Raw genomic sequence first — 26622 nt, forward strand, 5'->3', positions numbered from 1 at the left:
CTTATAACATTAAAACTATAATGATGTTTTAAAAATAAAAGTAATATCAGTCAGAATCCAACGGCAAATGATCATGATGTTAAATCCGAAGTAAAATAACATAACGAACATCACAATAATCGTGTGAACGACAGATGGCGTGTTATAAATTGCTTCGAATCTCTTCCAAATATCCAATAAGCAGTATAAATAGAGTGATGTCGTTTGAATATTAAACCCTACACGCTTAAATTGGATTACCGTTCTCAGTTGTTCAAACATCAGTGCTGATTTTTTCAGTAAAAATAAAGTTCCATCACAGCGGTACCTTCATGTACGTGTGTTATAAAAAGTTTTAATCGTTTTTTGCATAAAAACTCTACGCTAAATTTTGTAAGCGATAAGAATATTGTTTAATTATTCACCCTACGAGTTGTTTCAATGCTTTTTATATGACCAACATTCCGAGAGCCGCATTTCCGGATTTTCCGAAATCAGAAATGAATATGATTTTGGTTGGTTAACACCCTTTGATTTCTGATATCGAAATCTAATTTATTCTGATATTTAAGTTACTCCAGACCCTGTCAGCTTGGAGCGAAATCAAACTTCAGTTCAGCAACGCCATCGCACGGCATTACATTCAACATATCATGTCAATTATATGGGTGCGCAGTGCTGCTATTTTAGCGCGCACGAATTTGACATTTCTCTTCCCTATTTCTATGTATGAGATTCGGACTCGCCTGAGGGCGACATGTTCACAAAAAAGGATGTTGCCACGGATTTGTTCGTGAAATGTGAGAGCTGAATATCTTGTTAATATGATGTTTTTGGTTACTCTCTAGCGCCTCATAGAAAAAAATGTTTTCAATTCGTCTATCGTTAAAAAAATATTCGAAAACTGTCTTGAAGACTCAATTCTTCTAAACAATTCTGATTTGAAGTTAAAGATTCTTAGAATTTTACATGCTCACCAGTGCCGCCTATTAGAGAAATTAACTTTTGGTTACTTCAAAACTTGTTATTGAAGTAACCAAAAGTTAATATCTATTATTTGGTTACTTTAAATTGTAAGTAAATGAATTACTTCCTGCTCTTTTCAAAGCGGCTTTGGTGAAGTACTCTAGCAACTAAAAGTTTCGCAATCACTTAAAACATCTACTTTCTTGCTGCTTAAAAGTACACGCGGAACTTTTGAGAACTTCAAAGTACAGAACAAGTTTCGCGTGAACTTTCTCGCTTTTTAATGTCGTTTTCGCTTGATGCCAATCCTAACACAGTTTCCACCCTAGCTGTTGTAAAACCGTTTGTTTGAAGCTAGTTTTGAACCTAGTTTCAACGTTGTTGAACTGAAAATAGAGTCAGTTTCGAATCTAGTTTTTATATCAGTAATTTTATCAAATCCCCGTTGCTAAGTGCGAGACCAACACAATTTCGTGAAAAGTATTTGTTTGATGAAACTGCCCTGAGTCAGCTGCAGTATTCTCAAGCGAAAACGAGGTGCAGGACAAGTTCCGTGTGAACTATCTCGCTGCATAGAAGCTGAACAATGTATTCTAGAAGCAACTTAGAAGTTCGTTCGGTTGCACCTTTTATTATTTAGTTTCTTTTAACCGAACTTTTGGTTAGTGAATTGTTTATTTAAGTAACTACAACTTGTTGAAGACTTTAAGTTGTTATCTGTTGACAGAAGCGATATAATCGTTAATAGCCCCAAACAATCAGAACCCCATACACACCAAATTTCGGTAATTATTTGTGCTGGTACGATCTGTAAAATATTATTTTTACTGCCAAAGAACATTTACTGACACGGTCTGCAAACTCTGAAATGTCATTTCTTTTGTCAAACTCAGTAGAAGTCATCATCAGTAAATTAATTAAAAATAATTAAGAATTTCAGTAGCCTTCACTATACATTCAGTGCAAATACAGATCTGTCTAGTATCATTATATTCGGTAGTGAAGATGTGAAAGTTTCGGTATATATAAAGAAAACGTTGTGGTGCAAATTGATTACTGCGCAAAAAATAGATAATACTAATTCCTGTCGGTAAGTTCTCATTGGGTTAATGTATTCAGAAATCCTATCATTTCAGCTTCCTATCAAAATAATTGGTAACCCCTTTATTCTATTAAAATTGGAACGCTAACGATAACAATCTAAAGATCATTATGCTTGTATACATTTTTTCCAATTAATTAAGTGTAAACCATTATTCATCAGTTGTTTTGATTATAATATCGCACCTTCTTTTCGCAGATCAGACATTAAAATATTTAAGGATTATTTTGTAAATTTCCCCGAACGTCGGTATTGAGTGATGAACAACCCAGTAGAATTATGACCGATCTAAGTTCAGTGCAACTCTACTGATCATCCAGCAAATGAAACTTTTACTGAACTGGTTACTGAATATTCAGTTGTTTGAATGTCAGCAAAACTTCACCAACATCCTTTAATATAATATGCTACGGAATTCTCTATTTTTTGCATGCCTCAGGTTATCCGCGTTGTACACTGATAAAAATTTGCACGATCGATTCATATGTAAATAGCACTTCAATTTAATATGCTTTTTCTTTTCAATACATAATCGAAGCGATTTGTTTCAAGATTTCATGTGCAAAGTCACTAAAATGCGAGATTATATTATCTTTCACTTAGCTTTGATTTGTTTTTGCTTTGGATGTGATGTGTTTTGCTATTCAATCGAACTGCATGTGTTAAATTCTTCATTTTCTAGTGGGAATGAGTACAGCACAAATGCATGTGCAAAACACTTGAATCGGTCAACTCTGTTACAATTGAAATCTATGTGGAACACAATGTGACATTCACATGAAATGCATATAGATTCTAGAGGTAACGATATATCTTATCGTTTTTATGTGCATTTCATATAAACGTAGCATGATTTCCACTAAATATCAACAGTTTTTACACTCATTTTATGAATCAAGTGTATATTTTCATGATTTTCATTTGTTCTACAAGCAGTGATAGATCAAATGATTTCTACATGATGCTAGCGTGCGAGACTTTCGGTGTAGAAGACTTTTACTGTATTTTACTGATTGTAACAAGGAGAGGTGGACAAGGGTAAAACTGGGTAGAATGTTACCTCACATAAGTTTCAATTCGATTGCCAATATACTTATGATTCTAATTCGCTTGAATAACGAAATCAGCGAAAATAGTTCATTATTTCAGTTTTTGGTTTTTGAACTACCTCATTCCCATTACCTGCATGTTCTATTTCAATTTATACCTACTTCTCAAACTATGTCATAGTGGTCAAAACAATTTGTTCATTATTTCAGTTTTTGGTTTTTGAACTACCTCATTCCCATTACCTGCATGTTCTATTTCAATTTATACCTACTTCTCACACTATGTCATAGTGGTAAAAACAATTTGTAAAAGTTCGCGTTGAGTCAAAGAATAGAACTTTTGTGGTGCTTTAGCGAAAAAAAATCACATACTTCGCTGTGATATTGATTCTTGTGCACAAAACAGTATTATGACATTATTTCCACTTTGACATTTGTTTAACTTTTTTCTTCGCTTCAATGTATTCAAAAATATTAAGGAGCAAGACACTTTGCAAGCGTGAGTACTGTTAACAATGTGTGCGTAAAACCAAATTCCTGCGCTTCTTTTCCTGGTTTTAATCAATAAATCTTCCACATAGTCGAAAAATTAATAAATCAGTTTTTCTGAAAATTGCTCGAGAACAATTGTTTCAGTTTCGGCTTACTTCCACTAACACATTTGATTAGCAACGAACACATTCCTATATGGATTTTCTCTTGCAGAAATTATTGCAAAATAAAGATTTACGTAGCTTCTATCAGTAATCCCGCAAAAAAGAATCCTTTAATTTAACACACGAAAGGCAATGGATATGGAAGGTTGTCGTAAAACTATTTATTTTTCCGGAAAACTGCTTTTTAACAGAAAATATTTAGTCTTGTTTATTTTGTGTAGCGCGATCTAATACAAATGCATTGAAGCAGTGTAGTTATTGTTTTTATTAGGGATTTAAAATATACATTCATAAAACGTAAGCCATTTTCGGATATTTCATACAAAAAGTCAGGCTTAACATTCGTTTGAGAATAAGTTCAAACCACTTTGATAAACTGGCTGCACTGCATATATAAATCCATAGATCTATTGCATACGTACCAAATAAAATGTACGTAATACACAAATTGACAACACAAGTAAACGTGGTTTACATTTGATCCTTAACATGGATGTGAACTAATCTGCCTACTACCGCTATGGAAAAAGACACAAACGAATTATTGAATGCGCCTTTGGTTATGCAACAAAAATTGTACATCCTCTTATAATTTTAATTACAGGGGCTGAATCATTACAGCGGCTCTCTATACGAAATTTGAGTGATCCAATATCGCTCAATATTGGTACCACTTAAGTCCCGAATAGAGCGCTTTTTTGGATAGTTTACTGCAACAATCCACCGATGTTCAGTGAGAATTAACAGCAATAATATTTCGTCACTAAGTCCAAACTATCACACTCGAATTCCCAATTAAATCGTCTGGAATTTGAGTTCGGACTCGATTGTTGAATTTGATTTCAATTTTAAATAAAACTGAATTTCGAATCAAAATTCAAACGATGCAACTAAATTGAATTACTGATCTCTGATGTGTATAGATTTCGATAAGTGGTTTTCAACCGAATTTCCAGTAAAAATAGAAAAAAGATGCATAAATTATCGAAAGAAGTTTAGTGTTTGCCTTACGCAATTTCACTTGGTAATTTGTCATCCTTTAAAGTGTTTTAGTACACCGCCGTCCAAGTTCTTGATATCGTCTGGTATAGTGAATATTGTGCCTAGGATAATTGCTAAAAGCAGAAGAGTGAATAAACAGCATATGGATTTTCGACTAGCTAAACCATCTAGTCTAGAGGACTTAATCTGATTGGACACCTCAGTCCATAGTAAAAAAATTCTTCCAATTTTTTCAATCCAGATAGATAATTTATTTCCATTGATCAGGCGATTGGGATCATACATAACGAGAACAATCGTAGGGTAGATAGGTAAAATACTTCATAATTGTCAACAATTTTGGGTTTTCTGTTTCCATGTCGTTTGGCTTATATATCGGTGTACTAAACAGTAATTGTAGATCCAAAATGATTGGTTTATCACAAATTATCAGTATAATAGGCAACACACATCACAACACATTTGGAAAAAGTTTTGCTAACAAAACGAATGTTCCTGTTGCCATTAAGATTCAATACACATACCTATAAAAATATGCATGGTTGCCGTTGGGTGATCGGATTGCTTCCAAAAACTACTTTATAGTTCATATGATATGAAAATACGATTGCTACCGATCAAAGAGAAAATCTTGCAAGAAGGATTGTTATTTTATGTTTATCGGACACTTCTATCAGTTTCTCAGCAGCTCTGTTTGATTACAAACATATCATTGTTAGTATTGTTTTAGTTTTTGTATATATTATATAAGTGATTTGCTCTAAAGGTTGGAAGATTTGATGACACTCTCGCCTTATAAATAGATAGCAGAATAAAAGTATGCAATTTTAAATGCCTAGATTTGTATTCTTGTGTAATTGGGTCTTTTCTTAATCTTACCCTCACTAAGAGATAAACATATTGCAAATAAATAAGAATTCGCGGAAGAACAACTTCACGATTTCTTGTCTAACAAACAGATTCAAAATTATACAAATTCACCTGACCTGACATCTGTGAGTTTTGTTTCCGACGGCTTAGTATCTAGATAAATGGCTTTTGTTCTAGACTTAGGGTAATTTTATTTGCTAGAATTACCGTACTAGGGAATTAAAGCGACTGCACTTGTTTGTTATGATTTATTTTGGTCGTTCTAATTGTTTGATTATATTATATTAAGCAGACAAAAGAGAAAAAAGTTCTCTCACACTCGTTAGATCATGTAACAGATAGATTGTTAGTCTTATATTTTCAATGTTCTCTTCTGAGAATGCTGCACGATACAATGTGAAATATGAAGGAATGTCTTACTATTACAATCTATATTATTTACAAATTAGTAAATTGCATGCAAATAAACTAAACTATTGGAATTTTACCCAAATCTATCGAAGGGATGGTTTTTGTTTAAAAAGTATGCAAACGTATATCATCCCTACAACTAATATTTCATAAAAATACATAAACACACACACACTCTCGCAACTAGGAAAAAAATATGGCGCGGACAAATTACTATCGTATGATATCGTCGTTTTTGCCGGTACTGTCAGCTTGGGTCAAGCTTCGTTATGCTTCTGAATACATGCGTGACTGCACATATGTCGAATTACAATGGAAACAACCGTAATATACAGTACGGCTTACTTCAGAAAGAACTATTCTGATATCTATAGATTGAACGAATAAAATCATTTGAGTTCTCGACCGCCACCATTGCCGCGGTACGATGAATTTTGGCTCTGACTGCTTCCGTTCCCATTCGGTTGTGTTGAACTATTTCCTTGGTTGTTACTATTGTTGTTGTGGTTGTGATTGTTGTTGTTATAATTTAAGTTGTTGTTATTGGTGCTGCGATTGTTGTTGTTGTTGTTATTGTTGCTATGCAAAGGTACCGTAGCTCGTTGATCTTCCATGCGACCTCCCTGAAGACGCATAATAAGCGAAAAGAAATCCTCATCCGGAACTGTGGCTCCACTGTTAGAATTGCCAGTAGCCGTACGCCTGTCACTTGACTCCGCGTCCATTGTGATGTTTGGTGTTGGAAGTTCCGAGCGCTGTTCCTCGATTCGAGAACCCTGAATGTCAATGGTACCGTTAGTACAGTGTGCCTTCTTGTTTTTTTTTGTATATATATTTTTATCACTCACCTGGCATCGCATAAGCATATCCAGGAAGGCATCATCCGGCGGTGTACCTATCCCGTCGGACGGTGGCGGCTGCTGGGACTGTGGTGCCTGACTGTTACCGGTTGTTGTACTAACATCGGCTGGACGGTTTGTAACGTTGTTTGAATTGTTGAGCGAAATTCGCTTCAGACCTGGCAGCAAAGCTCGTTGTTCATCCATTCGTTCTGATTGAAAGTCGGCGATCATTTCCAGAAGAGCATTTCTAAAATGATTCGATGATGTAGTATTCTAGATTATGCGGTAATTGACAAAAGATAGGAAAAGAGGAATACAAAACTACTACTCCAATTTTGACAACCAAAGCGTTTTTTTATCGCTTATTATTTCGTTACTGCCGTTAGTTTGCCTTTCTCGACTCAAGACATGATGTCTTTCAATTTAAACCCAGAGAAGAAAAAGCCGTTGATTACACTTGTAATACACCGGTAAAGGACATGAAAATTTTCTCAGAGCATCTCACCTGTTCTCCTTGGCTACCGCAGCATTACTGTTGTGCTGTGTCAATGGTTTCCTAGCGGAATCGACACTCTCGGCGTGAGTCAACTGTGTGATAGAAAATAGGGAACTTAATTTTAGTCTATTTGTTGCACAAATACGTGCTTATCACCAGTATTACGTACCTTTAAAGTGCAACGCTGGTCATCCATTCGTTTGCTCTGCGACCGAGTCAACAATTCGAAGAAGTCTTCGTCGTTGTTTTTGAATAGGTTTTCGTCCTGTTTGTTGCTGCCCTTGTGTTGCTGCTGTTGTGCAAGTGCCGATTGTGGTAGCTGTTTGTCATGCACATTTACCATCTTTTTACCATCCGGAGTTAGCTGTGGGACGAAAATCAATGTTATTTCGAGAACAATGTAATAGAAAAAGGCTAGCGGGATGGAATGAAAATCTATTATGCAGATACCTAGCAGTCAGTCAATGTTTCACTAACTGATAAAACTGACAATGTGTGACAATGTTTCACTAACTGATAAAACTGACTCTAGTGTCAATTACGCACCCTAACCGATTTTGCTGTTTAACGAAATGAACTGAAGTCTGTCCAGTGACGAGCGAACGAGCTTCAATAAGTGGCGAACAGTTTCACACGCGTTATCTTTGTTTGTGGATTAATCATTGTATGGCGGTGCATCATATAATTAACATATTTACATTCTCATCGACTGATAACGATCAGTTAGCAACTCCGGAAAACTGTTACTGACCAGCAAATAATGTCTTGTGAAAAAGCCTGAATTCATATCAACATAATGTTTTTTTTAACAGTATAGTAAACAAAACCTACCTTAATCAAATCCAATTGTTCCATACTCTGCCGCCGCACGCGGTGTTGCTTAGATAATAAGCCACCAACACCTCCCTTGCCAGCGCCAGCCTGGGAACCCGTGCCACCGATTTGAGTATTCTGATTGGTCAATTCCTGTAGAGTATCATTGTCAATTGCCACCATGGACGCACTGTCCACCGGTAGTTCCGGCAAGCCGAGTATTTTCCGCAGATCCGATATGTTCATTTTGGCAGTATTTTCACCAACCATGTCACCGAGCTCCTTCGCTAGCAGGTAGTGAGAGTTCGCATAGTGCAGGGCCTTTTCGTGATTGCCAATCGACGAGTGAGCATTTCCCAAACTCCAACAGGCTCGTGCTTCACCAATTCTATCGCCAAGCTCTTGGGCGATCGCCAGGTGCCGTTGGTGGTAATCAATAGCCGTCGGAAAATCTCGCAACAGTGTGTAAGTATTTCCGAGACTGTAGCAAGCTTGCGCTTCCACGGCACGCTCGCCGAGTTCCATTGCTAGCGTCAGTGTGCGTCTGAAACGGAAGATTGACACGGTGAGAATAGGATATGCATGTACGGACCCGTGGGTAATCATGCAGATATCAGGAAGCTGATAAAACACAACAAACGTCAATGCTCTAGACATGTCGTGCGAATGTCGGAAAGAGACTAGTCCACGAAATCTATAGTCAATAGAGTCAATAGCGAAACTGAAGCGGGATAGAATGTCCAGTAAAGAACCTGAATGTGCACCATCAAAATAGATGCATCGGAATATAAACTTATTATAGTTTTATGACATATTGATATCAGTTCTGATTGTATTTATTCTATTACTAACAGGATGTTTTCCCTTAAGGATCTAAAACAAAACTAAATATTTTCTGTTACAAAAGCAGTTTTCCGGAAACATAAATAGTTTTACGACAGCATTCCATGTCCATTGCTTTTCGTGTGTTGAATTAAAGGTTCCTATTTGGTGGGTTTACTTATAGAAGGTACGTAAATCTGTATATCGCAATAATTTCTGCAAGAGGAAATCCATATAGGAATGTGTTTGTTGCTAATCAAATGTGTTAGTGGAAGTAAACTGAAACTGAAATAATTTTTCTCGAGCAGTTTCAAGGAAAACGCAAAAGTTTTAAACTAAGACTTTCGTTTTTCTTGAATTGCAATTTTAAGCAAAATGAACTAATTGGTTTATTTTTCAGCCATATGAAAGATTTATTGATTAAAATCAGGAAAAGAAGCGCCGGAGTTTGTTTTCACTCACACATTGTTGACATTACTCATACGCTTGCGAAGAGTCTTGCTCCTTAAGGTCCGATTGTGAATAGGGCGAAGAGCGTTATAAATTTAATACCGTCACTTAAAGTAATGAAACAAATAACGTAAAAAAATTCAGTAGACGGCCAAACAAACTGGTTGTCCTGGTTCCGGGTCATATTCCAAACAGCGGTTATATTCCAAAATGGAACTCACTCACTTTTCTCAGAGATTGTTTGGCCGATTTTTACAAACTTGTAATAAAAGGTAAAAAAGTATTGAATTTTTTTCGTATGTCCAAAAAAATCACATATGACAAAATCGCATGAATTTGAATACACACGAATAGAGTTTGTTGGTCATGTTAGTTGATGGCCACGCTAACCGACTTCGATTACACCAATTCATGAAGCACCTGAAATATTAGAATCCACTTCGTTTACTCAAAGATGGCCTAACCGATCTGAGAATTGCTTCCGGTTCCGGAGTTATAAAGTGTGTTGAATATTGTACACCGTCACTTAAACCGGCGTAACAAAATACGCTTAAAGAATTCTAAACTGGACTCAAAACTACACAAATCGAAAGCCATTATCAATAGGCAACTAAACAAACCGATTCCGGCTTTTCTGGATCCCGATTTTTGATTAACGACCGAAGATAATAGTCAAATGCTCAAAAATGGATCTTTCTTTTCTTATAGATTGCAGGACTGATTTTCCCAATCTTAGGTTCAAATGAAAGGTAGAACCAAAAATTACTGCATATTTTCGGATTCAACAAAAGTTTAAACCGTCGTCGAAATCGTCAAAAATCTTCAAAATTTGAATAAAAACTGATATAGTTTATACGTCATGTTAATTGGTGGCCATACGAACCGAGTTAGATTGAAACCGGTTCTCGGGTACCGGTGCTAATAGTGAACCCACTTCGTGTTCTTAAGGATGACCTACGCGACTAAAGGACTGTTTCATCCTGTATGTGCAGAAAATCTCCAAAAGCGGAACTTCCGTCAATTTCTCAGCAACGGTTAAGCCGTTTTTCACGATTCATGATTCAAATTAAGCCTCATTGTCTTTAAAACTACTGTACAATTTCATCCTGATCCAACTTCCGGTTCCGAAATTATAGGATGATGAGCGTCAAAACATTTAAATTCAAAATGATGATGCGAAACTGGTACTTTGCTCCGTTCGCAGCGTGCTTTGTTCAATTGCGTATAGCGTGCAGGATTGCCACATTAAAATATATATTTTTCAGTTGAAAAATATGTAAATTTCTATTTTTTTATCAATTTGTATCCACTTGTTAGTGTTATTACAAGATCATGATAACGATGCTTTTCTATGAAAGTACGCTTATTGCCTTTCTCATATAGAAAGTTTATACAATCACTTGAAAAATTGACTAGTGGAAATTGGCTCGAAAGGCTAAGTGTTCTATATCATTCGACACAGTTCATTATGCTGATTAATGTATGGCTCTGTGTGTGAGTATGTGTCAAATAATGTCACTCATAAAATAAAAAATCTCGTAGTCCCATAGGTTGCTATTAAATTTCACACCGTCATTTAGAGCGACGATGCAAAAAAAAGGTAAAATTCTTGTAGATTTGGCTTAAAACTGATTCAATTTGTAGGCTATATTAGAAACTTACTAAACGAACCGACTTCGCCTGTACTGATTCCAAGTTCCCGGTTCCAGAATTACCGGAAATAGTGGTCAAAAAGTTTAAAACAAAACTCACTCAATTTTCTCAGAGATTATTTGAACGATTTCCACAAACAGGCTTAAATAAAAGTTCCTATAGTTCTATAGTTATTTGGTAGAAGATTTAAGATTTCCATCCATGGAACTATGTTTAAAAATCTCATTCACAATTTGTCCAAACGTTCATCTTCTTCGAGGTGTCACCGCTTGCACATGAGACACAATTTTGGGTGCAACATTCACTTCACGCTAGATTTTTTTTTTTATACCGATTTTTGGCCTCGATGCAGGAATGCAGATATGCTCTCTCAAAATACCGATATTTCAATTTTCATACAGATAAATACCGATTTTCAGTTTTTGTGTTGGATACCATAGGGGTAAACCAGGTCGAGCGACCTTTTTTTTTTGGTCGCAAAATGAGTTTTCGCACTAAATCGATTCTTGATTTTTCGAGAAAGATATTGTACAGATAGATTTTTCCGCCACATACAGATTTTTGAAAAAAAAAACAGTTGACAGCACTGACGACAAGTCTGTTTTTGTATTATTTCGATCGAATTCTCGTGTGATTTATGCGACATGGAAAAAAGTTGCCTTTAACACTTAGGGTAATCGTGTGATAAGTGTTAAAATTGTTGTAGTTGGAATATTTTATAGAAATAGGCAGGAGGAGTTTTGAAAGATCGCGGCGAATAGTCGAGTAGGTAAAGTGAATTAAACATAGATTCACAGAACAAATCAAAACCATATTCTGAACATTTCTACGGTTCTTTACAAACCCTCAGAAACCAATTGCATTTTTTTTTTTTTTTTTACATTAAATATTTATTGTTTCTCTTTGGTTACATTTCTGTATGATATTACATGTCAAGTGATGTAGTAATGTTACTTTTCATCTTTTGATTTACGGTAATTTACTAGTTAATAATTTTGATTAAATTTCTTTTTAACAGTTTAACTGAGAGACAGTTTGATTTATATAACAAAACTAAAACTACTAACAAATACTAAAATAGAGAACTAATTAAAGGGTATTCAGAAATTGCACATTTTTCTTGGAATTTTCTTATGGCTGCAATTATTTTCTCGTCGACGGTAGTGACGTCTGCTATTTGGTGAACTGTTGAAGTCCTGGTGAACCACGGAAGATCCAGAATCATTTTCAGGGCTCTGTTCTGCAGCACTTGGATTTTGTTTCGATGTGTAACGGCACACCTCCCCCACACAGGCAACGCGTACTGAAACACTGGAGCGATGATCTGGGTGTAAACGGCTAGCTTATTCTTGCGAATAAGAGATGACCTTCTCTTGATTAGCGGGTAGAGACATTTGATGAGCAAGGAGCATTTAGATTTTATCTTGTCGACATGCGAGCGGAAAAGTAGTTTACGATCAAAAGTGAGCCCCAGATAGACCACCTCATTGGACCAGTCGATTGGAAGCCCATCAACCACGATCTTGCAATCAGCTGGAGGAGTGAGTCGCTGAGATAGACTGTATGGAAACAGGATCGCCTGAGTTTTGGAAGCGTTAATTTTTATCTTCCAGGTGTTCATGTAGCTGACAACGGAATCAAGGCAGTTTTGCAGCTTTTTGGTGAGATGTTTTGTGACCCTTCCTTTGCAAAGGATAGCTGTATCATCCGCGAAGAAGCAGAATTGGCAACCATCAGGAAGTCGAGGGAAATCCGATGTGTAGACGTTGTACAATACTGGCCCGAGAATACTACCCTGAGGTACTCCGGCGGGTACAACAAACCCGTTCGATAGGGTTCCGTTCACGCTGACTTTGAAGCTTCTGCCACTGAGATAGTTTTGCACTATCTTGATGAGGTATACTGGGAAGTTGTAGCGATACATCTTGTAGATGAGACCTTCGTGCCAGACGTTGTCGAATGCCTTCTCGACGTCCAGTAGAGCCATGGCTGTAGACTTTGCGACGTGCTTGTTACGGTCAATGATGTTCACTACTCTTTGCAACTGATGAGTTGTGGAATGGCCCTTTCTGAATCCGAACTGTTCGGGCAGGAAAATGTTGTTGTTTTCGATGTGCAATAGAACACGATCTAAGATGAGTCTTTCGAAGAGCTTGCTTAGCGACGACAGAAGGCTAATGGGACGATAGCTAGAGGGATTCGTTGGATCTTTAGATGGTTTAAGTAACGGTACCACCTTGGCGATTTTCCACTCCGAGGGGAAGTAGTTCAAATCGAGACATCTGTTGAAAACACTGGCAATAAAGGTGTAGGTCTGATGGCTGAGTTTCTTCAATGTAAGGTTAAAAATCGAGTCAAAGCCCGGCGCCTTCATGTTTTTCGATGCTTTTACTGTTGCGGCAACTTGTTCGGGTTTAACCTTAACATTTTCCGGAACGTAGCAGCGGGTGTTACGCAAAGTGGACATCGTTTCTCGAACTGCGTCTTCCATGGGACTGACAACGGAATTACCCAGGTTGTGAGAGCGCAAAATGTGTTCGCCGATTGCGGTCGCTTTTTCAAACGGGGTTACCAGAATGTCGTTGTTCTGAGCTAACGGAGGGATTTGTTTCGGTTTGGACTTTAGTACCTTTGACACCTTCCAGAAAGGCCGCGAGAACGGGTCTAGCCTTCGGATCATTGACGAAAAGTTTTCGTTTTTCAGATCATCCACTCGAGAACTGATCAGCTCTGACAATTTCGATGCAACGTATTTTTTCGATAAATCGCCTGACCGTTGAAATTGGCGCCGTACTTTGTTACGTTGACGGATAATTGCTTTGGTCATCGAGTCGATTTTAAGCAATACTCCGTGGATCGGAACCTGTCTAACGCAGTGGTTCTCAGCTACAGAGATAGCGGCCTTCAGCTCGGATAAAGCTTCATCTATATCGTCAGTGGAATTCAAAGCTTTGGTTGCATCGATGTGTCGATCAACAATCCGGGCGAATTCCACCCAGTTGACGTCGTGGTAGTTTTTTCTGGATTGCGGTTCACCGCGCTGAATATCACCACCGATTTGAAATGAAACCGGAAAATGATCAGAGCTGAGATCGTTTATTGTAACTGGTTGGCTCAGCAAGTCGAAATTCGACAGAACTATGTCCAAGGTAGACGAGATGCCGGCAGGCGAAAGATATGTCGGCTGATACGGAGCGTGGATAGTGTAATAACCCAGCTGTAGATCCTCGAAGAGAAGACACCCATTTTTATTCCTACGGATATTTCGCCATGTCTCGTGTTTCGCGTTTAAATCGCAAGCCAAAATAAACTTCTTGTCGGTTCTTGTTAGCTTCCCAAGATCGTTTTTAAACTTTCTTGCCATCCCATTGCCGTCATAGCACTGTGTCGGACAATAAGCGGCAATAATAATAATTTTTCCAGTATCGGAAGACACCTCGATACCGACGGCTTCGATCACCGATGTACGATAGTGTGGTTGAATGATATATTTAATAGTTTTCCTGATGGCTAGAGCGACACCCCCTCCGCCCGAGTGGGTTCGATCCAGCCTAACTATGTTAAACCCAGGAAGGTACAGATTATTTCCGGGTTTTAAATGCGTTTCCGTGATAGCTACGATATCTGTTGATTGTTGCTCCAAGAGATCACACAACTCAACTCGTTTCCGCGACAATCCGCGGGCGTTCCATAAAACAATATTTAACGGGTTAACAGGCATATTGTATAATGAATTGCCCTAACACAGAAATCTGGTCAAATCTTGTTTGACATTTTTGCATTTTGTTGCACATCTCTGCGAAGATCGGCAAGAGTTGTTCGGTGGTAAATTTGGGCGGAAGATTTTGGTCCAAATGAGGGGTATTTAAATGGGGACTCACCTGAGCTGGTTGACCGTTCATTCCAGCAAGTGGCATTCCGGATCCTGCCAACAACGATGACCAGAGAACCGTAGGATTTGGCTGCGGCGGCAGTTGCTGTGTGGAGGAAGTTCCAGTGCCGTTCTTCCGATTTGACGCCAGCAAAGGAAACTCGCCGTTATTGAAAACCGGACCTTTGTTGGGTTTTCTTCCAGGCTGATGATTCTGCGATGCACGTTTCCGTATTTGTTTGTACTCCTCCCTCTTGCGACACTGCTTGTCAGTGGACCGGTGACCTTCCCCGCAATGGATACATTTCAATACGGCGTCTCCTTCTGCAGGGCAGCTGGACGTTAAATGCACCTGACCGCAGTTGTTGCATCTCGGTTGAAGATGGCAGTTGCGTGTACCGTGTCCGAAGTTCAGACAGCGCATACACTGGGTGACGTCACGGTTTGTCCCACGGTACGGTTCCCAGCTCACGATCATACTGCTGATGGATCTAACAGCTTTCAAAGCGTTCAGTGTCACTGTACCTTTTTTAAAATGAACGAGGTACAGACAATCGCGATACTTGTTGGTGACATCCTTCCTAGTCATCGGGAAAACAGCAACCGGTTGGAGCTTGTATCGTTCGGCCAGCTCCGATGCGATGTCATTTCCGCTCATCAGCGGTAAACCACGTACCACTGCTTTGAATGGCTTTTCCGTTGCCAAATCGTGCGAGAAATACTCTGCACCAGCACGATCGAGATAATTTTTTGCCTTCTCATACTCGGATTTGGTATGCAACATCACCTTGATGCCGATACCACACAGCTTGAATTCGGCATGAATTCCAATTTGAATCAGTTCTCGCTGTAACGTTGCGAGCGGGACTGATTTCACCATCAGCGGTGGAAGTTTCACTTTAGCTTCTTCTTCGGGCAGTTCATCGAGAGGGCCACCGAATCCGTTGACATCGCTTACGTTGGTTGCGGTACGGTTGCTTCTTATTTCCGAACGAGCGGAGTGCACTGACATCATATCACCAATTGTGGATTGATTCTGGTTCTGGTTTTGAATAACCACACGCGGACTGGGTGTGTTATTTTTGTTACGCTTAGGATTCGCCTTGGGACTAGCTTTTGAGCCTCCCGAGCGGCGTCTACGTTTCGCCATAAAAACTCAACAACGAACGAACAAACGCGAGAGAACGAAAACACGTCTGAACACGTTCAACTATCGACAAAGAATGACCAGAAACCAATTGCAGCTCTCAAAGAAACATATCAAATACTCCTTGCAAATGGTGGATAGGGTTGAATTCTACAACTTTCTCAATTTTGTGAGTCCTAATGATATCAATACCAATACTACAACAGAAGTATTGTCTCAAGATGAAAGTACCGAAACAATCTATGATGGAATTAGGGCTCGTAAAAGTTCTTTTAATTTTATTAAATGTTTCCCCGTTGTTATTTTTGCAACAGTGTTCGGTTGCCGGCACCCCACCGTAACATTTGACAGAAAGCAGATAGCGTCATTCCCTCAAATGTCATGTGTGTGTAATAGCAGCACGTTTTTTTTGTGCCGAATACCAAAGCAAACAGACGCTTGTACTTTTTGTTGCGCTCAAAAAAAATTTAATTGCGTGAAAATCAACACAAAAGTTTTTTATGACTTTTTTTATAGTATCATAAATTGAAAAGCATCAATCGAAAAGGTGAGTGGATTGAATATTTATGAGGTGGAATCGATCTATTTCGTGATTTAATACCGGATGCTATCAAAATTCTCGCAACCAAAGATTTGTTTTGTCATTTTCAAAATGTCTACCGATTTCGGTTACCGGCACCTAAAGGTGTTCGGTTACCGGCACTCAATTTTTTTCGACAAATCGTGAAAAATTGTTAGTGATATGCAGGCTGCGGTCGAGACAAAGCAAGCCAAAGATTTGGCCAAACATCTAGCTGCTCATACAGCAGATGCTCTTGCTAAGAAAAAACGTGGAAGACCGGCCAAATCAACACCAAAGGCGCCACCATTCAAATCATCGACCAAGAGAGCCAATGCGAAGTCACCATCAGACAATGAAGACTTCTGTTCAAAACGCTTCCAAAAAGAAAAAAATCTGTTTTTTCTTTAAATAACTGCAGTCTTTACTTATATTTTTCCATTTTTAGTGAAATTTCTTATGGTGCCGGTAACCGAACACCTTTTTTGAAATGGCCAAAATTTATCACTTTACTAAATCGATAATTTTTTTTTTCAATAGATTGAATCAACTTAGTTTCTTATTCAGTTGTTAGCTAAAAAGTTCAGCTTTCCATTGATGTATATATGTCTGCATAATGTGCACTTAGTCAGAAGTTATAAGCTTAAAAGAAAAGGGTGCCGGTAATTGAACACTCTCCCTTACTTATTCTGACTTTTTTAGAGATCCAGCAGGAGTAGCCAAATTATCATTATTTTTCATCATGAGCATTTATTGCACTTGATTTGATGACAAAGAGAGTTCTGATGCTGTATGAGCATACATAATCATACAGCATCAGAACTCTCTTTGTCATGTCGCTGGTATTTGGCCAGTTTTATTTCCAAATAGCTCAACTAATTTATCTTCCATGAGAAATCCTTCTACAATTGATCTGATTCTAGTAGATCAATGTAACATTTGTAGTGAACTGACTACCAATAGCATTCAAGATTTCAAATTAGGCAATGATTAATTCAACTAGTTCTATAATAAATCACCTTAGAACTAATCGGCTAGGATTCAAATTTCCTAAAGAAAGCAATGTGAACCCTGAAACTCGTTTTGCGAAAAATAAATCGGTCGATATCGATACAAGAATACATTATTTGAATCATTACATTGTTGAAGTTAGAAGTCTATCAGTTCCGAAAGCTCAAACTAATTTCAATTCTCCTGTCATCAAAATTCTTCAACTGCTTCTTCGTCGATATCAATGTTAATACGCTAAAACCTTTGTGATGAAGTGCTGTTCATCAAAAAACTACCTGAAGTATAGGCTTTAAGATCTACCAGCATAACTAACTGCATTAAAGAACTTATTGTTCACAATCTATACTCGTGATACCATTTACAATTAATAGGCTTATTGTAGATGCTCTGGGGCACCCACAACTACCTGGAGTTCAGTCCTTGATATGTGAATGATCCCGTAATTTTTTCGTGGAAAAATATTGAGAAATACACCGGTGAAAGAGCATTTTTGAGGACGCTTCTAAGAAACTATGATTAGCGGTGTCCACTGTATCTCAGCGCAGACTAATCAGAAGTCAACAAATCAAAACAGCATAGTTAAAGTAGATGTTTTTCTAGACCCCAACGGTATTGTTTGATTCAAGTTTCATTTTATTTTTAAATTTTTGGTAGTCGTTTAAACAAAACTTTCCCAAAGTAACAAAAAACGAAAAGGAAAACGTTGGGGTCTGGCAAAATTTGAAAAAAAAAAATTGGTGAAATAATTTCAGAATGACGATGGACATGGACTTTCAAAACCTGCTTTCGAGAAAAACGCGTTGAAAATTTATTGTCTATAAAATCGAAGTAAACTTTTTTTTCTAACACTCGAAAAATCAACTTTTTTCTTTGTAATTTGTCATAATAAAACATTTCAAGCAAGTTTTGTCAATCGAAGCAGAACTCTTGGGCCTGTTCGTCGAGCTCTTGCTTCTTCGCAGTATGATATAAGCAAAGGTAAAGACCCATAACTTCCAGAGTTTTGTTCCAATAGGCTTGAAAAAATTAAAGAATATTCTTAGTGTTTTACTATAAGAAATTACAAAGCGTTAGAGACCCTACCCGGCCCTTGATGGAATTGATTTCTATTTGATTCATAAGCGTTCATAGTCTTCTGAAACACTTAATTGCTTTTTCCTCAGTGTAAATTAGAAATACATTCTGGAAATCATAGCAACCACATGTCGTTTTCATTCGTCTGTTCGTCGTAGGATTTTCCAGCAGTTCGTATCTTTGCAATCTCCCGAAAAATGGCTCCGATAGTACCGAAAAAGTTCTATCGTCATGCTCTCAAAGCCGTAACTTACTACTCTCGGGAAAGGAAACGCCGTAAGTAATCCGTTAGTTCAACAAAAACCAATAGTTTTAGTAATTTGCTGAAATAGCTTGCAGTCTCCAAGATATTACGGCATACATGTATCTCAAGAACCAACGAGCCATGAGCGTGGACCAACTACAAGCTATTTCGAAAAAAACCTTAGCTCAACTGTGCACTGCCGGAATTGTCAAAAAAGTTAAAAATCAATATTGGTTAAATGAGTTGGGTTCAGAAGATGGTTCTAGAAGATCTGCTCCCATCCCGAACGAAGAAACGGTAAGACCTTCGTCATCCTTGCCGAAAAGACGAAAGCAAATGGCTTCTAGAAGATCCACGATTCCGATGGATGCTGAGACATCCATAAATACCGAAGAGAGGTTCTATGAAGAATCAGACGAAAGTGACTATGAGGATGATGAAGAAGAAAACAATACTGAATCGGCATCCAAATCTGCAGCATTAGAACCGAATCAGGAACAATCGTCTACCAGTAGGACGTCTACTGGCGCGGCTCGGGTCATTGGTTCCGATGAAGATCACTCAAGTGAGGCTGCCGGAAACGCTAGCCCGTAAATAGGTTCAGTAAATTTATTAATTAGTGCAGCTACTTTTCGCTTTGGCATCTTTAACCATACTCATCTGTCACCTTTTTCAGATGGATCCATTGGATAAAATTTTGGTGAGGACGTACATTTTCGCTGAGTACCAATCGCTGAGTTTCAAATTTTATTTTTATACACTATGTACAAAACAAGTTAATAAATTATATAACACTTACTTGTAATGGTTGGCTGCTTGTTCGAACTGTCCCAGGAAAATGTGTGAGTTCCCTAGATTACTGTTGGCTCGCCTTTCTGCTGCTTTATCACCGAATTCTCTGGCAATACGCAGACGTTCCTGATGATGTTCGATGGCAGTTTCAAAGTTTCCCAAGAGATAATACGTGTTTCCCAAATTTCCGCAAGCTCGTCCTTGAGCTCCTCGATCGCCGAGGTCCTTCATTAGTGTTAAATTTTGCTGATAATAGTCAACAGCTTGCATAAGCGACTCCTTTACTTCGTCGGAGAAATCGCCTGGGTCTTTCTGTCCCAGCTGCTTTCCCTTGGCATGATATACATTTCCTAGATTATACAGTGCCCGTCCTTCAGATAAACGATCCCCCAGTGATTGAGCGATCGCAAGGTGCCGCTGGCAGAATATGGCCGCTTCATCAAACCGTCCCATCACTTTCAGAGTGTTTCCTAGATTACCGGACGATTTGGCTTCGCCAAGCTTGTCGTTCATCGAGCGGGCCAAAGTCAGATCATGTTTGTGATACTGCATCGCTTTGGTATAGTCACCCAAATAGAAATAGGCATTTCCCAGTTGACTGTAGATTGCACTCAATGTGCGAAGATCGTCGGTTCCTGCCTGGATCGCCGCCTGGAAGAATGCTACACCCGCGCGGCAATCGCCAGATTTGCACAAGCGCTCGCCCTCCAGTGCCAATTCCAGACACATTGACGAACCGTCGTTGTTCTAGGAAAATAAAAATACAATAAATATAATTAGATTCAATCGATACTTTCTCCATACATCAATTTCGATGGTATTTAAATAAACGATGGAAATTGTTTCCCACGAAAACAGCCTGCCAGTTTAAATAGAGCGAAGAAAATGATTACCAAAACATCCGCCCAAACAAAAATCGGTCTTCGCGTACAGGCATAAGTAACCCACAACGTAGGTAGGGGTGTTATTGCCGTGCTTAATTAAATGAATCATCACTGACCGACCAGCAGACAAGCCGATGGGTAAGATTAGCGAAACATCTTGTTCTCTTCTTGCCCAAGTTTCTTTCCGTTCGCCAGCTTGCGCAGTCATGTATTTTGCAATTAAGAGCGGAAATCAATTAAGGTTTTACAAGTGCAGTGTAGTTGAGCGCTGTTTGTTTTTGAATAAAACCGATTGCATGTTCCGACCGACTTTGATGTTCTTGAACCTCTACAAGACATGCTTACAAAATTTATTCGTTTAATATTTTCATTACAGAAACAAAAATTTCCTGAATTGCTGTTCCGATAATTTATTTAAATAAAACGTTTCTTTCCTTGACATGTTCCAAAACAGATAAGATTATAGAGGTTTTGGAGAAGATTATCCTACGCGAAATAAATTAAGAAGTGGAGAATATCATACTTAAATCCTTATTAATCATGGAAACGATTAATGATGCATTGAACGCTTTTCAGTCGAATGAGCTCAGCTTTCTCATAGCTCAAATTCGTTTTTATTTTTGATAAATAGTCAACTCATTACAAACGTTGTTCCCCTACTTGGTAGTTAAATTCACCTGATCACTGGAGAGATTCTCAGCGCTAGCCGAAAGCGAAGACATAATTTTATTCCGCTCGTTAAAAATCTTCCACTAATGAATGTCCTTTCTTCGATCGATGATAGGTACTTATGTTAAATGTTTTAATGGCGATTTGCGTTAGTCATCAATTCTTAGAAGTCGACGTAATTCGTCTTATAATACAATTCACTTTAGCAATTTCAGTAATGTATTAAGACTATCATCACCACATAGGCTTTAATAACAATCAGGTATAATACAAATTTCTAACATCAATCGAATACGAAAGAAAAATGGGACACACGCGAACGGTATTTGAAGAGCTCAAAAAAAAAACAATAACCGATAACCACTTTCGATGCGATCCGTTCCTCCGGAACAGTTACAGAAAACACACTAATATCATCATTTACTGGAAACGATAAGAAACGCAAACTTTCGTTTCCAACTTGATTTGAAGTAGATAATGTTGAACGAAAAATTAATGTCCAAATCGCGTCGTCGTTTTTTGCTTGTGTTTTGCTTCCACTTGATCGGGCTTCGTTTTCTTTATTTTCTGTTCATTTTTCAATTCTTCATTCCAACCGTTGACACCCATATCAGCTTGACACTAGTGGCAGCTCATGGCAGGGTAGCATTGAGGAATAGTCAAGAATTCTGAAGGGTGAATTTGTATGATTTACACTCTTAAGCAAAACAACGTTGATATTAGAGCTGTCAGTAACCAACTACGAATCTAAGACAAGACCTGACATCTGGGGGGGCTGCTTTCGTTCCAAAATGGACCAGTTTCTGATTGGCTGATTTTGATGTTGCCACCTGCACATTGTGAAAAGAAAAAACTTTTACAGGGTACGCGAGCAATGATGCCAAGTATAAAGAAAATCAGAAAACAAATTTATAAAAATGTATAATTTTAGCTCACCAATGAAAATGAGAATTTTCGGAAAATGTTTCACTTTTTTTTAATCTCATTGGTAATAAATGTTTATAGTGGCAAGACTGTGTATTTAAAATAGACATAGCCGTTTTTCTGTTTAGTGAATTAAAGTGTAACCAAAAAAGATTTGTTAAATTAGTGTAAACTCGAAAGTGCGTTTAGTTTTACGAGAAGAATGAACTGTTGTGTTCCACACTGTGGTCGCATTAAGCATTTCTATCCAAACCTAATTTTTTCCGGTTTGCAAAAGATCCGGTAATACGTCAACAATGGATTCAATTTTTTTCAACATAAGATATTTCGGGTTTTGTCATCAAAGCTCAAGTAATTGTTTTAAGCATTAATATATAATAAAGAAATGCATTCACCAAAACATGATTTATGTTTATTTCAAATCAAAAACCTAAAGTCTAAAAATTTAACTGTAATATTTTTTTCCTAGCATAGTTATTAAAAAAATCTGTAAATATGGCTACACTGTAGCCGATACGTTGGTATTTATTCCACAGGGCGAAAATGACGAGACGGATGATTCGGAAGGAAGAATAAGAAGCCAGTTGTCAGGTCTTGTCTTAGCTACGAATCAATACATTATTGCTATTAGCGACCCTTACACGAGTCATTAAAAATGTCATTACTAAAAAATATTATCATTTTAATGAACGTGTAATGGTGCAGTAATGACGAAATTTCTATCAAATTTGAAATACACCATTACTTAGAGCAAATTCAGCAGCTGCAAAATTCATATGAGTGGTCTATAATGTAAATGAAACTGAAACAAACGTATCCCCAGCAATCCGTTTTAGTTTTATTTATTCGACCAGTTCTACTGTCAAATTTAAAACTGGTATACACTGCCGTTCTATTTTTTCTATATTTGAAACACAGATAAAACGCTGCTGGGGCTGCCAGTTTATTTTGTTATAATTTCTAGATTTAAATTTTAAAACTGACATAAATTATGCATCTAGAACTAGAACACTCCTGAATATGCCCTTAGTCGTCATTAAAAATGACAAAAATTATGCTCGTGTAAGGGCCGCTAATGAAAAGAGAAAAATGTATTGTGCTGAAAACAAAACCTTTATCTTTAGATGAATCTGATCAGCGTTAGGTGTTTCGAAATAAGAATGCAATTTTCTTCAAACAGATTTACATTGCCTTTTTGTGTACTTTTTAGCCATACTACGAACATTCACAGGAGAATGAAATGGTAGAAAAAATGGTCATTTTTCTTAATTTTATTGTACAGCATCAGAAGTACGCTGTGAAATTCCATTTGGAGCAAATGTAGATGTTCGTTTGAGGATAGAAAAAATAATTTACATTAAAAAGTCAACTTACCGTTCAAACGATATCCTCCGAAGTTGAGCTCTGATACAACTATATGTTATATCGAATTGATTAGGAGAATTGTTTCAAGTGCGTGAACATGAGATACTACATAAATGTTCAATATTGAGCTGCATATAACCATGAAAACATATATACAAGAGAAGCCCCAACTAACCAAAAGTTCGGATAAAAGGGACTGATTTGGCTTAAGCAGCTCTCAAAGTTAATCAATAGCATTCTAAGCAGCCCATTTTTAAGTAATTATCCACACTTGAAAGTTCGCGCGACGCAGCGGAACGAACTTCTAAGCTACACAAGGCGTTTGTGAAAAACCTGCACACTACGGTAAACCATGCACTGAAATTGCGAACAAGACATCTCCAACCAAAGATAAGGACAACCATTCAACAGCGATAACTAGTGAAGTCCGTACTTCTGAGTCAACTGACGAAAATAGTAAGGTGGCAAACAAAACAATAGTATCAATTGCGAAACAAGTCAATTACTCACATCAAATGCAATGACACTCAAGTTAATTACAGCTTTCACAACAGAAGCCGTGACAACAGAAATATCAACCAAAACGATAACAATATGACAGACGATGCGAGCGGACCATGATCAATAATCGCTGTATAGCATTGAGAGTACATCTCCCTCAAGAAAGTGAGTTGCAATGAGACCCAATAAAAACATCTTTTTTAGTAGAAATTCCGGCTCCGTTAAATTTAAGGATCGTCCAAGTACCATGCGCGAGAGAGGTCTTAGGAAACTTTCGATTAAAATTTTGGAAAATTTGCCAAACCCTTTGAAATTTTTCTATCTGCAGGGGCAAAATCTTTCACAATCATTTGGAAAAATAATGCGATGGTATGATAATTTTTTCGGATAAATCTTTTTCTGGTTGCAAGGATTACATTCAGACATATTTTTGGAAAGCTTTTCCCGCTTTTCATGGAAAATCAACGAATTTCATTTAACCGATTTCGTTGTATTTTTATGATTTAGAAGTTGTAAATGAAATACAAATTATTAGGCAACGTTGCTAATTCAATTTATAAACGGAATAATGTTAGCTTTGTAAAGTTTTTTAAGTTCTCCACAGAAAAAGATTAATTTTGCAATGAACTGAAGAAAATACGCTTCAGTTTGTATATGTGTAATAATTGTGAAATATCCCAAAAACACTAATTTTTCATAACACTCAAAAAATCCTCCGAATTTTTCAGCCAATTGTGGTCTGCAGATAGATAAAAGTTTTTCAAAAGTCTGTATGTTTTTGGTTTTCGCAAATTTTTCTAAATTTCCATCGAAAATTTCCTAAAACCACCCGCGCGCATGGTACTTGGACGATGGCCTTATGAGGTATCAAATAAATGAATTGAGTGAAAAATAACTTTTCTAGTCATACTACAGGCACAGACTAACAGACATGACAGTATGAGTAAATTCTTATAAAAATATTTTTTCGTGATGCACTAGTTCCACCTATATTGTACTGCGCGAACTATTTACTATCTGTACACCCCTTGTGTTATGTAAAAGTTTTTTTACTAGTTGGTTTCCCCTCGTTTGTCAACACCGATCAGCTGCTTGCAGGGATGCCTGATTTCATCAAAATATTTGAAAATGAATAGTCACAATAAATTATTGGATTACGTTGATAATATATTTAACTTTATCGCGATGTTAGACAGTAACCATTTATTTTTCTCAACGTTGCTCATCTAGATTATTTTTTATTGTGTTGGTAATTTTCACCCGAAATTAAGTGGCGGCAGACAAGAAGCAATTAAATATTGTAACCAAACGGGTTTGATTTTGTATTGCGTTGGACGATGAGAAGTAGGCACAATTATGTATATAGTTTTGGCAATATGTATTAAATCTGTATCCTGCATGAAATTCGCATGGACGTATACAAATCAATACATTACAGGTAATTCTGTATGAATGGCAACTCTGTTGATAAATGAAAAAAATAAACACAGTCTAGATGACAGATAGGATGTTTTTGATAGGGTAACGTGGCGCCATCATGACACATGTGAGTACTGTCCCAAATAAAGGAATATTCGAAATGACCGTTAAAATGATTGAAGAATCTAATTTGAGTGTCCTGTCTGTTAGTCTGTGCTACAGGTTTACGAGCCTTTCTATTCAGCAACTTACAAATTTGAAACAGATTCGTGGCAATTGGTGCAGTAGTTTTCTTTTAATCATGTGAACGCACTATAAAATTTCAAATGAATGGCATGGCATGCGAAAATACGAAAAACTATATTTCCGAGAATATTCGAACTATAAATCAAAGTTATTTGAAAAAATTGTTTTCCATAGAGTGCCCCTCAAAGGACGGTCGCTTAGAGCAGTATGTCAACCACATCTTAAAGCTCATTTTAGTACTGCTCAGGGACTAATCAGACCCTTATTCCTAACATTGGATCACATTCGTTCCCATTCTAAGGCTATTCGCAATGCTGTGATGGATTTCTGTTCTAAAATGACAGCCTGTCGTATAATTCGTAACTGTCTAGAAAAAAAACTCGAGCTGGATGATATCAACGCGAAGGGGTTAAAATTTTTTTATATTTTTCTGTAAATGTATTGATGTTGTGTCTATTCATTGTGATGTTTCAAATCAGGAACAAAAAAAAAATGAATGATTTCGAAAACGATATGAATTTTTGACCTAAACTTTCAGAAAAATTTCTGGATGATATTAAGATAGAGTGCATCTAAATGAAACTGTATTATTCAGTGCAAAACATTTACAGCTTATATTGACAATTTCTGAAATGTCATTCGATATTTTGACATTTCGTCTGTCGGTTGCACATACATCTAAAGCTAAAAATTAAAAAAAATGTTCTATTCGTGTTTCAAATATTCATCAATTTAAAACAAATTCGTCGAGCAGTTTCAAATTTGTGTTCGAAAAATAGAACTAGATCTCAGCATTGCGGTTGAC

At 37.4% G+C, this 26622-nt stretch overlaps 2 protein-coding genes across 3 annotated transcripts; one reads left to right on the top strand and one right to left on the bottom strand.

The window, feature by feature from the left end:
* Nucleotides 1-5466: 5466 nt before the first annotated feature.
* Nucleotides 5467-21949, bottom strand: LOC131429608 (G-protein-signaling modulator 2). Its single transcript, XM_058593838.1, has 7 exons — nucleotides 21371-21949; nucleotides 19817-20556; nucleotides 8205-8730; nucleotides 7543-7737; nucleotides 7383-7465; nucleotides 6884-7124; nucleotides 5467-6811 (listed from the first exon to the last, which is right to left on the bottom strand). The coding sequence occupies exons 1-7, from the start codon at nucleotides 21413-21415 to the stop codon at nucleotides 6425-6427; spliced, it is 2217 nt and encodes a 738-aa protein (XP_058449821.1). The 5' UTR covers nucleotides 21416-21949; the 3' UTR covers nucleotides 5467-6424.
* LOC131429610 (uncharacterized) lies at nucleotides 18867-19815 on the top strand. 2 transcript variants are annotated; one of them, XM_058593840.1, is made up of 3 exons: nucleotides 18867-19049; nucleotides 19106-19620; nucleotides 19694-19815. In XM_058593840.1, exons 1-2 carry the CDS (start codon nucleotides 18971-18973, stop codon nucleotides 19609-19611), a joined length of 585 nt encoding a protein of 194 aa, XP_058449823.1. In that variant the 5' UTR covers nucleotides 18867-18970; the 3' UTR covers nucleotides 19612-19620; nucleotides 19694-19815. The 2 variants fall into 2 exon arrangements, with proteins under 2 accessions (XP_058449823.1, XP_058449822.1); XM_058593839.1 differs by having other exon boundaries at nucleotides 18870-19049; nucleotides 19106-19615.
* Nucleotides 21950-26622: the final 4673 nt, after the last annotated feature.

The sequence above is a fragment of the Malaya genurostris genome, chromosome 2 (genome assembly GCF_030247185.1).
Source record: "Malaya genurostris strain Urasoe2022 chromosome 2, Malgen_1.1, whole genome shotgun sequence".
NCBI classification, from domain to species: domain Eukaryota; kingdom Metazoa; phylum Arthropoda; class Insecta; order Diptera; family Culicidae; genus Malaya; species Malaya genurostris.